The sequence below is a fragment of the Procambarus clarkii genome, chromosome 94, assembly GCF_040958095.1.
Source record: "Procambarus clarkii isolate CNS0578487 chromosome 94, FALCON_Pclarkii_2.0, whole genome shotgun sequence".
Taxonomy (NCBI): Eukaryota; Metazoa; Arthropoda; class Malacostraca; order Decapoda; family Cambaridae; genus Procambarus; species Procambarus clarkii.
In genome coordinates this window covers 274,923-289,624 of record NC_091243.1, presented here as the reverse complement: position 1 = coordinate 289,624, position 14,702 = coordinate 274,923, and the positions used below count along the sequence as shown (strand labels likewise).

At 40.7% G+C, this 14,702-nt stretch overlaps 1 protein-coding gene and 1 long non-coding RNA gene across 8 annotated transcripts in view; one reads left to right on the top strand and one right to left on the bottom strand.

The window, feature by feature from the left end:
- Nucleotides 1-14,702, top strand: part of LOC138359925 (uncharacterized) — a 386,355-nt gene that overhangs the window by 165,095 nt on the left and 206,558 nt on the right. The window lies entirely within an intron of this gene.
- LOC138359921 (uncharacterized) overlaps nt 1-14,702 on the bottom strand; it is a 407,357-nt gene that overhangs the window by 359,596 nt on the left and 33,059 nt on the right. For 2 of the 7 annotated variants that reach the window (XR_011226148.1, XM_069319782.1), the window contains exons 2-3: nt 4,379-4,635; nt 3,830-3,914 (exon numbers count right to left, since the gene is read on the bottom strand). Coding sequence is in view for 2 of the 7 variants with exons in the window: in XM_069319782.1 (XP_069175883.1) it covers nt 3,830-3,914; nt 4,379-4,482 (189 nt within the window). In the remaining 5 variants the exon portion in view is untranslated. Of the gene's footprint in view, nt 1-1,355; nt 2,108-2,708; nt 2,810-3,829; nt 3,915-4,378; nt 4,636-6,355; nt 6,381-14,702 lie in introns of those variants that run through there. The other 5 variants (XR_011226149.1, XR_011226152.1, XR_011226150.1 and 2 more) reach the window with 5 other exon arrangements.

Below are 14,702 nucleotides of genomic sequence, written 5' to 3'. Positions count from 1 at the left end.
CAGAACAAAGAAACAAAGGTAAATAACACAGCATGTTAAAAAAGCTAAAGATCAGAATACGGTTTAGCGGGCCATGGGTTAACTTAGTAAGAATGGAGGGAAAAAAAGAGCAGGACACCAGAGGCAGATTGACAGGGTTCAGGGAGGGGGGGGAGAGGGGCTGTCAAGGCCAGGAGGATAGGGGGTAGAAACTCTAGGTCAGCAACCAAGAGGGAATTGGGCCAAAAGAAACTTCCACATTAGGGACAGGGGGCCCCAACCAATAAAATGGGGAGTAAGCAATAGTTAGAGGGCGAGGAAGAAAGGAATGCCGTCTCTTTTCTTACCCGCAGGAGGAGGAGGATGGAGAGGAGCCAGGCTTACGTTTCTGACGGACAGGTGTTCCAGTAACATCGTACTGGCCGACTGACTAGGGTCTTAAGTGAAGAATGGGAGTGAACAACATCAAGATTGCTGGGAGGATGATGGACATCAGCCTGGACAGACAGGCGACGTGGAGGGCCAAGAGGTAGTGGGGAGGGACAGGAAGGATCGGGGAAAACGAAATGACTTGGCAGACAGGGTAGGAAAAGGAAAGAGGGGGGGGGGAGGGAATCCAGAAGGAGATTCACGAGAGATACCTTCCGACCCAGGACGTAAAGGAACAGGGAAGGTGGTGGGCATGTTCGGGTCCAAGCCCTAGAAATGGTTGTGGGACAAAGGTGGGAAGGACGAGAGGTAGAACAACGTGCGAGCATAAGATACGCCAGTGAAGGGGTGGACACTGCAAACCGTGTCTTGCCTCGGGAAAAGTCAAATGATCCTGGTGTTTCAAGTTAAGGACTACTTCAAGCTTTGAGTCGATACACCTGCGAGAGAATGTAGGGTGGGCCTCGCCGCAATTCAGGTAGCGAGCCCGGGGGATATGAGCAATCGTCTTAGAGTGGCTATCGTCCCCACACATGGGGCAGAGAGAAACGAAGACTTGTGCATTTGAGGGCACCGTGCTCGAACTTGCCTCACTTATTACAATGAGTGAGAGGGGGGATGTACTCTTGAACAGGGCATCTGGCACCAGCAAGAATGATAGGTGGCTGAAGGGTCTTACTATCAAAAGGTGATACTATCAAAAGTGAGGTTTGTTTTTAAAAACCAATGTGTCGATATTACAAGATCATTGAATGTGAAATTATGAAAGATTGTCACCTTGCAGATGTGAAGTCAAACTAATCTGACAGTTGTGCGTTTAACCCCCCCTCCCCCACCCCCCACCCTCTACTTTACGTCACGACAACGACAGCCAGAAAGGGAGATGGAACTCATTTAGTAGAAACCTTATCACTAATATCTACAGTATGGGCAATGATAATCTATACAATTGTGTTCTATTAACGTTATTTTTTCAACTTTTAGCTTATGTACACCTACATTAAGTATCCTAATATACATGAACTTTGGTAAAGACTTACTATAATGCCTTGTATACTTTAAGTTTGATGTTGGCGACTATATTACCAACAGGTAATATATAAATTAGATTTTAACTACCTTCAAATACAAACATTTGCTATAATAAAGTAATTATAAAATTGAAAACCAATATAATAACCACCCTTTCACCAAGTTATGATCATTATTCTAATTAACACAATGTTGTACAATATTATAACTACAATATTTTCCAAAACATTTATTCAACTTGCCGACTTCAATGCAACAGGAATCTATCTTATCAATGTGGAGCGGTGATTATTCCTTCAATCCCATGCACCACACTACAAACTTGCAACCAACGTTTCTAAGTTACGTTTGGCTTTAACAACTACAGCCAAGTTGGGAAAAAAACTGCCTTGCATCACCTTGTTGCTCAAACAAGGTAAACTGGCCAGAACACCAATATATTTATAATCTAGTAACAAGTAAATTTGTAGTCAAGACACAGATGGTGCCAAGAACCTTATTAAACATTCCAAAACACTGAAAAAGCTCGTTTCAATAAAATTAGAGAAACTACTCTAAAACACCACAATATCACTATTTACAATAAGTGACTTCAACTAACCCAGAGTTTTTAATAAAATTTAATTTCAATACATTGCAACAGCCATTTCAGATAATGCGTCTCCACCTGTCAAGAGAAAATAAATACATTTTAGTATACTTTGTTACTATTAAGCTTACAAATTATGAACTTCGGTACTTTAATATTCATAAAGTGCTCTCAGTATAACAAGTCACATTAGAAAGTTTATGAAACTTACAATAACATTTGCACACCAAACCAATAGATACAAATTAAAATAATTACATAATAAATTTGACCATGCAAGGGAAAGTTTCAAGAATCTAGTAACATTGCACTGATCAATGTCACATTTACCATTAATCTCACCCCTTGGTCTGACATTTAACATCTGACGGCCATTATGGTGTGTGCAACGAACATTTTAACAACCATATAATTTTTATTATGCAACATACTAGCTAAAAAAATTACTGAGCTACCAGTAAGGACAAGTTATGAACTGCCTTAGCTACCTCATCCCTTGTTGGATTTTACCTCAATAAATTTATTTCAATGAATTGATTTTCCTCAGCCAATGGATCACCTAAGACTTGTGTACTTCATTGACAATAGAGTATGATTACTACAGAGACTATTGAGCCTGTATATCGAGTAGAGATTAATCATTACAGTGGCCAGTTTTCCATAAGTAAAATAAGATTACCTCTTAAAATAACAGCAGCCTACAGCTTGGGGGTTACATCAAGAAGAGCAATTTGAACGTTTGTCTTTACTACTCCAACAGGTATGGCCACAATCAACTTTCTGGAAATATTCACTCAAATTTTTAACAAAATTGTGGACCATAATTATTAAACTGCAGTACCACATTCATTGTGCATCAATGTTAATTGATAATTATACAATTTAGTAGAATCAATTTTGTTGTCTAAGCCAAGATACTAGATTATAAACCTAATCATTGTCATGCCCTTTAAGACTGACAATACGTTAATGCTAAATTACAATAGGCACAACTTACAACCTTTAAAGTATTTTGACAAGGAAATATCTATGGGTTTGACAACTCTCCCAAGGGAGATACAAGCCTATGCTACACTTTAATTTCATTTTCTTTTAAATAAAAGTTATATTACCTAATTATTTACAACTTCCCAAGACCGAAGCTGGAAGATTCACCTCATGCTGTCAATCTTAGGAAACAGGTGCAAAGACTCGCAATATAAAAAGTAGCATTGGCATAATTAATAAAACTACATTTCACAATAGTAAAGACTGACTGACTACACAAATCTCCCTGGAACTACCAAACTGATTAATTTTATCTAAATTTAATGGAACAATTGCCTACTTTTGTAAGTACACTTTGCTCTGGTTATTTTTTGGTATCTAAAGTAGGATTCGGTCACCATTTCCATTAAATATTTAAAGTGTTGGTTCCCCCAAAATTATATAAACAAGGCTATCATGCAAATTTACTTTGCAAATTAAGCTCCTAATATAGGAGCTCCAGCAACTCTGGATACATGGATTTTTTTAAAGCTTTCCAAACCTACCACACTACTGCTAAGTTAAAGCACATTTAATAACTTACAATGGATAAAAATCAATAGTTTAAAAATAGTGAAAAGGTCTTACAAATTACTAAACGTCGCAGAAACATATATTCTATTTTTTGGGCTGACTTAAGGATGTTAATTCATGTTAAAGTGAAGGGTATGAAGCCCATACAAAAATGGTCATCAACACATGTAATTTGAAGACAAGCTAATTTAAAACTAAAGCTTAACATGTGCAGCATAATATAAATGCTAAAAATATTACCTTGCCGTAGATCACGAGGAGGACTAAGTCACAATCACCAATCAAAATTGCACGAGTAGTAGCTTCAGTGAGAAAAACCAACACCCTGAAAATAAAAGTTTACACTTTAGAAAGCAGTTATACAACACTCATTCGCCCAACTAATCATGCCAAGGCATGGACACTACCGATTTTATCTGCTTTAGAGGATATTTAATACCAGCCAATAAGTCATTCTTTATGAAACTGCTATTAATAAAAACGGTACATTGCAAGTCAGACAGGATGGTACCAATTTCTTCACACTGAAAATCTATAAGTTTGCAAAACTGTCAAGAACAATAAGTTAAGTGCAACATTAAAATGGTTTAAAGAGAGACTACAATGCAGAACAAAACTAGAGATGCTTATCCCCCACCCACAGTTACAATCCAATGGAACAGGCCTACTAAAGCCACGAGTGCCAAGCTTTGCTGCCGTTTAAGATAAAGCTTTACAAAATAAGGAAATGGAAAAGAGGGGGTACCCGAGAAACTGCCAAAGGGGGGGGGGGGGTCAGATTATCTGTACCTTTTACAGTTTAGTGTAGACTTTTCCTCCCCACAGGATCTGGGTCTTGTCCACTCCAACGTCGGCCAGAGTTGGTGCCGGCTGCTGTTTAGAATGGGTGCCATCTCATGCTATACATTACTTCAGGAAACTAGTGCCTCACTCTTCGCCATAGGGTACATCAGCTCAGGACCTCACTAACATGTTGGGAGGCAGTCAAAGACTAGCCAGTCAACAACTTGGGCTGGAGAGCTGTAGCAGCCGAAACAATTTACCACCTGCAAATACAATTTAAAGTGTTAATTAAAACACTTTCGCGCTATCCGGACGCATCGGCGCGTCCCGTTCCGTCTAACGTTAAAATCAGCTTTTCGAAAATCTGGCACTTTAACAGAATTTTCTCTTACAGGTCTATTCCATTCTATGCTAAATCTGACTTCTCTGATCACTGTTCCCTAGCTCACTCCCTATTTCGATGTCATTAATTTGTGTTTCCCTGTTAGTTAACACTAAATCTAAAATATTTTCCCGCGTTGGTTCCTTAATGTGTTGCGTAAGAAAACAATCTTCAATTAATTCTAGAAAATCTTCTGCTTCACTATTCCGTTTTGTTCAACCAGTTTATTCCACTAAAGTTAAAGTCACCTATGACAAATACTGTTAGATCTAGATGCTCTAGATATTTCATTCCATAGATCCTTTGCTTCCATTCTGTCTAAATTTGGTGGCCTATATATAACTCCTATTATAATATTTGCTTTCTTTTAATTCTATCCAAATAGTTTCTGTGTGTGGCTCAGTTTTTATTCCCTCTTTGAGACTACATTTCAAGTTGTCCCCAACATACATGGCTACTCCCCCTCGTCTAATATATCTGATATAGTTTAAATCTATTTATTTTATGTTCAGCTAATAGTCCTCCATTTTCTACATTCATCCATGTTTCGGCATGTGCAATATTCTTTTTTTCTGTGCTGACAAGAGCATTTAATTCGTTAATTTTATTTCTTAGACTTCTCAGTGTCACTCAAGCACTTAGATCTGGGTCATTGGCCTCCCAGGCAGCTGTTGTTGGCTGCATGTGGCACCGGCCTGGGGGGGGGGTGGAGGGAACGTATGTTTATTTATTTATTTTATTTATTTAAATACAAGAAGGTGCATTGGGTTGTGAGAGTACATAACATTGTTCTTACATTCTTGTAAAGCCACTAAGACGCATAGTGTTTCGGGCAGGTCCTTAAGCTAACATAAGGTAAGATTTTAATAGGTATATTGTAGCAAAATTTGAGTTCAACATAATAACTGATGGTACTGATTACTCTGGTGAAGTTGAATGTCGTAAGTACTAATACTGGGCGAGTGGGTAGCACAAGATACAGTGTGAGTGAAGCACAATGAGGTGAAACTATCAAACTGTGTGTGTGTGTGTGTGTGTTTGTGTGTGTGTGTGTGTGTGTGTGTGTGTGTGTGTGTGTGTGTGTGTGTGTGTGTGTGTGTGTGTGTGTGTGTGTGTGTGTGTGTGTGTGTGTGTGTGTGTGTGTGTGTACTAACCTAGTTGTACTTGCGGGGGTTGTGGTCCCGCCTCTCAACCGTCAATCTACTAGTGTACAGATTGCTGAGCTTCTCGAGCTCTATCATATCTACATTTGAAACTGTGTATGGAGTCAGCCTCCACCACATCACTTCCTAGTGCATTCCATTTACTAACTACTCTTTCACTGAAAAAGTTCTTTCTGATGTCTCTGTGGCTCATTTGGGTACTGAGCTTCCACCTGTGTCCCCTTGTGCGTGTGCCACCCGTGTTAAATAACCCATCCTTGTCTACCCTGTCAATTTCCTTGAGGACTTTGGTGTACTCACCTAATTGTGCTTGCGGGGGTTGAGCTTTGGCTGTTTGGTGTGTAAGCTGTGTGGTGACGGCGGTCACTTGGCCTGGCAGTGTAAGTTGTTTCTCCCACCTAATTACCAAGTGTGTACGGTACATGGCACAATACATACCACCTTGGTGGACGCAGGTGCTTCCGTGTCCATCCTGAGCCACAGTGTGTTAGGGTCAGATGTCAGGCTTATACCTAACAACAGGAGATTTACAGCGGTTGCATCCGCGCCCAGGATGCAACCCCACAACAAGCTGACCATCTCCTGAGTACCTATATTTACTGTTAGGTGAACAGGCGCATTCGGTGATAGGCACCCACCCATTTCGGTCCGGCAAAGGATTCGAACCCAGAATTCTCGAATGTGAGTCGAGAACGAACTCGACTGTACTACCGGGATCAGCCCGTCCTCCAAACAAAGACCCAAAAGTGATTCCATGCACCCGCCAAACCCCCTGTTTATGAATGAAAAACGGTTTACACACAACCCGTCCTCGACTCAAGTCCATTACATCCAGAGGTCGACCCCACAGACGCATTCATAAATTTTAACATGCTGTTCATTCAGAACAAGAATTTTCTCAAATATAAATTAATATTAAAATATATTAGCATATTGTGCATATATAGGCATAGGTTAGGTTAGGTTAGGTGTTTAGGTTCGGTTGGTGATTATTTGCATATGTAGTACGTGGGTGAAGCATTTATAGCGATGTGGTTCGAACAAAACTCGTCAGTAAAGCACTTGTTCCGGAAGTGTTCGAACGAAATCAGTTGTGAGTCGTGTGTAAACCGTTTTTCATTCATAAACAGGGGGTTTGGCGGGTGCATGGAATCACTTTTGGATCTTTGTTTGGAGGACGGGATGTAACACACGACTCACAGCTGATTTCGTTCGAACACTTCCGGAACAAGTGCCTCACTGACGAATTTTGTTCGAACCACAACGCTGTAAATGCTTCACCCACGTACTACAAATACAAATAATCGCCAACAAAACCTAAACACCTAATCTAACCTATGCCTATATATACACAATCTGCTAATATATTATAATATTAATTTATATTTGATTAGATTCCCCATTTGAGTGAACAGCATGTACAAATTTATGAATGCGTCTGTGGGGTCGACCGCTGGATGTAATGGACTTGAGTAGAGGACGGGTTGGGATACTAGGTAATAGTGTATTCTCTTCCCCGGTGATGGGGGTACATTACCTGCAGCTTGTGTACCCCATTCCCCGGGCATACCATCTACCGGTACCCTGGTTCTGGTGGTACTCTGTTGTGCCCCTTTGTTACGGACCCGGATTCAGCGTCCGAGCCTGGAGCAGTGACAAACACGCCATCTGTAGGTCAGCTCCCGAAACCCCCGCCAAACGAACGACGACACCTAGTGAGGACAGCGTGTACTGGCCTCGAGGACCAGTTTCCAGTCTGGTTCAGCGCTCAACACCGCCGCTCCTGACCTCTGGTGAGGTGGTGCTCCGACGACAGCGCCATCTATGGGCTGGATACGTCAGGCGTTAGTATCTGAGCCTGTGAGTGTGGTGTATTAGTGTCCCGGTTATTGATGACGTGTCTGCTTACAGAGCCGACCTGGGACCACTGTGATGGAAGTGGAGTGAGTCTACCCGAGGCAGCCAGTCTCCATACTGTGAAGTTTGCTGCAGCTGTTGTGACGTCGTCCCCCCGGAAGAACACTGTGGTGTGTTAAGCCTGCCAGTGGAGTGGCAGTGAACGGATTTACCCGGGACCGACGGTTGGAGACGATAATCCACTGGGGTATTGAGGACAGGAGGGTGATTGGTGATATCACACGAGACTCCTGTCTAGGGCGTACCCCTTTTATCGTTCGTGGAGTGGCCGTACCAGCCTTGGTGGCTCTGTACCTGCCAGCAGACCTGCTGGACGTGTGGTTGACGGCCTCCACGACGGTGCCCCCAGTGGACCTGTGTAGTGGCTGACCTGTGGCCAGGGTAGGCTCGGCGTTCTCAGAGGACACGTCTTGAGGCCACGAAGAAAGCACCGCGGACTCAGCACCTAGCTTCGAGGATCCATAGTCTCCAGCAGAAGACTACAGTGATGATCCCCTTTGTAAAGTGTTAATACCCCTCCCCCTTGTGTACGTTTTACTTTTATATATTTAAATGGTGATGGTGAACATTATATTATATTAAGTTCTTAGCTTTCTTTCCCTACTCCCTTTTAAGTTACTTGCGTCACGGATCGCATCCCTTGAAAGCCTCTACTGGCTTGGGGTCGGATATATATATCTTCCTCTAACGACATCAGAGTAAGAACCCCGTTGCGTCCCGAGAGGGCCGTAACACCCTTGCAGGCGAGTACCGTGGTGGAGCAGGAGATAAACTGTGTCCACGTGTTCCTTGACTGTTGTAGCCTGCCCGCTGCCCACGGCTACTCTTGCGGGCAAGACTGCTTCCAGCTCTAGTTTTCAGCCACCACTGGTGCCCTAGAAGTACCCCCTGCCTGTGTCCCAGGTGGTGCCGGCTGGCTCCCATGACTGGCGACACTAGAGTTCACTGACATCTAGCGTCTCAGATGCCGTTGCCCAGTTTGCTTCCACACAGAGACCCATACATACTCATCCATGCTTATATAAACACTTCCGTTGCCGTACTCTGACGTCGTCCATTTGGTCCGGGAGACATCTCCCGTCACGCAGGGTGCAGTCGCACCTCCACAGTATCATCTATTGATACTGGTAATGGCTCAAAAGGGCCACCACTTACGAGCTATTTATGCCCGTGCCACCTTTTGGGTGGCTTCATCTTCATCTTAACACATTCACAAGGGAGACATCTCCCGTCACGCAGGGTGCACTCGCACCTCCACAGATCTCCAGTATCAGCTCTTGATACTGGTAATGGCTCAAAAGGGCCACCACTTACGGGCTATTTATGCCCGTGCCTCATCTTCATCTTAACACATTCATAAGGGAGACATCTCCCGTCATGCAGGGTGCATTCGCACCTCCACAGATCTCCAGTATCAGCTCTTGATACTGGTAATGGCTTAAAAGGGCCACCACTTACGGGCTATTCATGCCCGTGCCACCTTTTGGGTGGCTTAATCTTCATCAATCATCAATCAATCGTACTCTGAGAAATTATTCACATCTAAAATTTGGGTCACAACAAGGGTCATGTTGTGCGACATCATTACACGCAACGAGTACAGCAACTCAACAATGCTAGTAGACGGGGATATAAAGAACTAGACCACACTTCTCTATCCTCCACAGATCTCCAGTATCAAGAGTTGATACTGGTAATGGCTCAAAAGGGCCACCACTTACGGGTTATTCATGCTCGTGCCACCTTTTGGGTGGCTTAATCTTCATCAATCAATCACTTTTCCATAGTTACGGGCTATTAATGCCCGTGCCACCTCTTGGGTGGCTTAATCTTCATCAGTCTTTATCCCATTATGTGCCTCTGTAACCCTTTTTACTACCGCCCACAAGATGGGTATGGGGTGCATAATAAATGAACTAAACTTAAGAAAAACTATAGGTATAAGTCGAGACCCCTAATTCAACCTACGCTTGGGGGTCAAATCACCATACTTGAGGGTCAAATTAGCATACTCGAGGGGTACTGTGTTTAGATTAACATTTTAGTCTATAAACCCATTTAGTGGGTTACTAGGGCCAAGAATTGGCCATGAGGGTAAAGACGTCACGATCCCACTGGCGTCGAGTGCCCAATTGTATTTGGACAAACTCATTTAAGCTTTAATCCCCTTGATAAGTATATTATTGTTATTATTATTAATTATGGTTAGAATACCACTGTTTAGGTCTTAAGTTTTGCGGAGGATGAGATGAAGATTAAACATTAAAAGAAGATTAGTAATGGTTTAGTGAGAGTATATGGCAAGTGTATTGGCCGTAGGGTTGCCAGATTGGGCTACAAGTAGCGAATTGGGCTACTTTTGAGAGCCCCGCGCTTCCAAAATTTTCATTTCGCTACTTGCGAGTTTTTGGGTTAGTTTAAAAGCAAGTTGGGCTACTTTGGACTATTAATATTAAGACTCTCAATGATGATTATTTATGCTTTAATAATATAATGTGTACAAATCACAGCCGCGTCCAACAGCCTGATTGACTTACCCGACTGGTCCCAGACCGGCCCCCTGGGGACATTGATCCTAGGAACCTTCGAAAGAAAAAGTAACCGCAAGGCAAGGTAATCCTCCCCAAGGGCAATAGATTTCCCAACCTTAATTGTTATTAATACTTCATCCCAAAAGCTACACCTGGTTCCACAGATCTTCATTAAGGGGAGAAGGTTATCTAGAAATTTACAGATTGATAAATGATGGGAAAGATCCCTTACAGTTAATACCAGTCCGTCTAATTACCACAGGCTACACAAGCTTCACAAAGCTTCAGAAAGCTTATGTTAGTAATGAATAAATATGATATATTTACTCATGTTGGTGCTGAATGTACAACACGAGAAAACATAATTTTAATCTGAAAAAGTATATTTTTATTAAGAAATTAGACGAAAATAAAGAGCTGGTGACGCCAAATAAAGTCGACGATCCAAGCGTCGGTTAGGTTAGGTTTGGTTTGTTTAAGTTAGGTTAGTTTAGGTTAGGTCAGCCTAACCTAACATATCATATTTATTCATTACTAACGTATTGCCAGGAAGCTTTCTGAAGCTTTGTGAAGCTTGTGTAGCTTGTGGTAATTAGACGGACCCGTTAATACCTTTGTCAGGAAGACGATGGTTGGCAAGGAGCGGTAGTGTAAAGCGGCTGTTAGATTAGAGGGATTCTTTAACAACTTATTTCCAAATAGCTTTTTCCTCTTGTGATAAATATGTTGCAAGGCAACTATTTTCAATGTACGCTGATCCCTCCAATAAGCTATATTTCACATGTCTCAAACCAATGCTAAATGATTGGATGAACTGAATGATTGGATTTGAAAGGATAAACTGACTTTCTAAAAAAGTCAGTTTATCCTTTAAGTTTATGAGTTAGTATAAATGGAATTAGAGTTAGTATAAATGGAATCAAGTCAGAGTGGGAAAATGTTGTAAGTGGAGTGCCTCAAGGCTCTGTCCTGGGACCTCTGTTGTTTATAATATATATAAATGATTTAGATTCAGGTTTGAGTAGCAACATTTGCAAATTTGCCGATGATACGAAAATCGGTAGGGAAATTAATTCGGAGGAGGACTCACTATCACTTCAAGTTGATCTAGATAGGGTTTTGAAATGGTCAAAGGATTGGCAGATGCAGTTTAATGCTGATAAATGTAAAGTTCTGAGGTTAGGTAATGATGATAGAGTTACAAGATACGAGCTAGATGGTGTTGTGATTGCGAAGTCGGATTGCGAAAGGGATCTGGGAGTTATGATTAGTAAGAAATTAAAACAAAAGGATCAATGCATAAATGTTCGTAATAAGGCAAATCGGACACTTGGATTTATTAATCGCAGCGTTAGTAACAAGACACCTGGTGTGGTTCTCAAGCTATATCTTGCTCTAGTTAGGCCCCATTTAGATTATGCAGTTCAGTTTTGGTCGCCATATTATAGAATGGATATAAATTCACTTGAACGTGTCCAGCGTAGGATGACTAAGTTAATTCCCCAAATTAGAAATCTTTCATATGAAGAAAGATTAACAAAGCTTAAGTTGCATTCACTGGAAAGGCGAAGAGTTAGGGGTGACATGATAGAGGTTTACAAGTGGATGAATGGACATAACCGGGGGGATATTAATAGGGTATTAAAAGTATCAACACAGGACAGAACACGAAACAATGGATATAAATTGGATAAGTTTAGATTTAGGAAAGACTTGGGTAAATACTGGTTCAGTAACAGGGTTGTTGATTTGTGGAACCAATTGCCACGTAACATTGTGGAGGTGGGGTCCCTCGATTGTTTCAAGCACGGGTTGGACAAGTATATGAGTGGGATTGGGTGGTTATAGAATAGGAGCTGCCTCGTATGGGCCAATAGGCCTTCTGCAGTTACCTTTGTTCTTATGTTCTTATGTTATGTTAAAAGATGAAGCAGATCAGTGTAGCCTTTACACTGTCTTAGAAAACTTCACTCTTGGAATACTCAGTTGTGTGTCTATGTAAAAATAAAAATAAAATAAAATAAAATAAAATAAAATGTTTATTTAGGTAAGGTACATACATACAATAAATTTTTACAAAGATTGGTTGACTTATAGGTAGAGCTAGTACATACAATGCCTAAAGCTACTATTACGCAAAGCGTTTCGGGCATGATAAACTTAAATGACAAGCTTAATACTAATTGAGCATAATGAGTAGAATGAAAACAAGAAATGAAAATATAGCTGAAAAAGCAGCACAAATACAATTATGTCGACAAACAGCGCTCTTTAAAAAAAAAAACAGACATTGGTTGACAATAGAGGGGTAAGGAAGGTTACAGGGAATTTATTTGGTATAGCTTCGTTTTTATCTTAAACTGGTTGAGAGAGGAACAGTCTTTAACATGGTTGGGAAGGTCATTCCACATTCTGGGCCCCTTGATTTGTAGAGCATTTCTAGTTTGATTAAGTCGTACTCTAGGAATATCAAAACTGTATTTATTTCTGGTGTGGTGCTCATGGGTTCTGTTACAACCTTCTATGAAGCTTTTGAGATCAGGATTGGCATTACAGTTTAGTGTTTTATATATGTATAATATACATGAGAGAATGTGCAGTGGCTTAATGTCTAACATATTCAGAGATTTGAGTAGGGGTCCCGTATTACCGTACCGTACCATATGTATTAACACTCCCTTTCTTCCAAGAAAGGGAGTGGGAAATGAATGGATATCGAGGGCACTTGGTGTCAATTGCCGGCTGGAAAGATATTGCAAATCAAATGCAATATCTTTCATAGACAACTGGGAACACTTCTATGGAAGAAATGAAATGTATGCTCGTGATGGGGTGCATCTATCGAGAGCTGGGGTTGTTGCTGTTGCGAACTCGTTGGAAGAAGTGGTTAGAGGTGTTTGTTTGGGTTTAAACTGTTAGTAGATAGAGGTATGGGAATTGATTTGGAGGAAGGAGGTAATAAAAGTATGTGTTTGTGGGAGAAAGGAATTGGCAAAACGATCAGGGAAAGAGAAGGGCCTCAAAATAACAATTCACTTAGGGTATATTACACTAACAGTAGAAGTCTAAGAAATAAAACTAACGAATTAAATGTTCTTGTCTGCACAGAAAAAATAGATATTATTGCACTTACCGAAACGTGGATGAATGTAGAAAATAGAGAACTATTAGCTGAATATCAAATATATGGATTTAAACTATTTCACACAGATAGATATATTAGACGAGGAGGGGGAGTAGCCATATATGTTAGGGACAATTTGAAATGTAGTCTCAAAGAGGGAATCAAAACAGAGCCACACACAGAAACTATTTGGATAGAATTAAACGAAAAAGCTAATAATATTATAATAGGAGTAATATATAGGCCACCAAATTTAGACAGAATGGAAGCAAAGCACCTATGGGATGAAATATCTAGAGCATCTAGATCTAACAGTATTTATGTCATGGGTGACTTTAATTTTAGCGGAATAAACTGGTTGAACAAAACAGGGAATAGTGAAGCAGAAGATTTTCTAGAATTAATTGACGATTGCTTTCTTACGCAACACATTAAGGAACCAACACGGGAAAATAATATTTTAGATTTAGTGTTAACTAACAGGGAAACGCAAATTAATGACATCGAAATAGGGAGTGAGCTAGGGAACAGTGATCACAAAGAAATCAGATTTAGCATAGAATGGAATAGACCAGTAGGAGAAAATTCTGTTAAAGTGCCAGATTTTCGAAAAGCTGATTTTAATAGCCTAAGAAATTTTTTGGGTCAAATTGATTGGAAAGTCTTGGGTATGGGGTGTGGGCCGGTCTTGGAGCGAGACATGAACCCAGCGATAGGTGACTTAAATGGGGATTTCGATGTGGATTCAATATATAACTTATTTAAGAATATTCTAAACAAAGCACAGGAACGTAGTATACCATACAAATTGAATAGATCGAATACTAATGACCCAAAGTGGATAACAAAGAATTTGAAGAACCTTATAGGTAAAAAGAGAGCTTGGTACAAAAGGATTAAAAATGGGGAGGTCACTTTAGAACAGGAATTCGTACAACTGGTTAGAAATGTTAAAAAAGAGATAAGGAAAGCAAAAAGAAACTATGAAGTTCGCATAGCAGGGCAAGCAAAGACAAATCCTAAAGGGTTTTTTCAGTTATATCGTACTAAGATTTGGGAAAGGATAGGTCCATTAAAAACTGAGACAGGTCAAATAACAGATAGTGATGAAGAGATGAGTAGTATTTTTAATAAATATTTTGTATCTGTATTTACTAAAGAGGAACTTAACAATATGCCTTCAGCCGAACAAGTCTATGTGGGTGGGGACGAG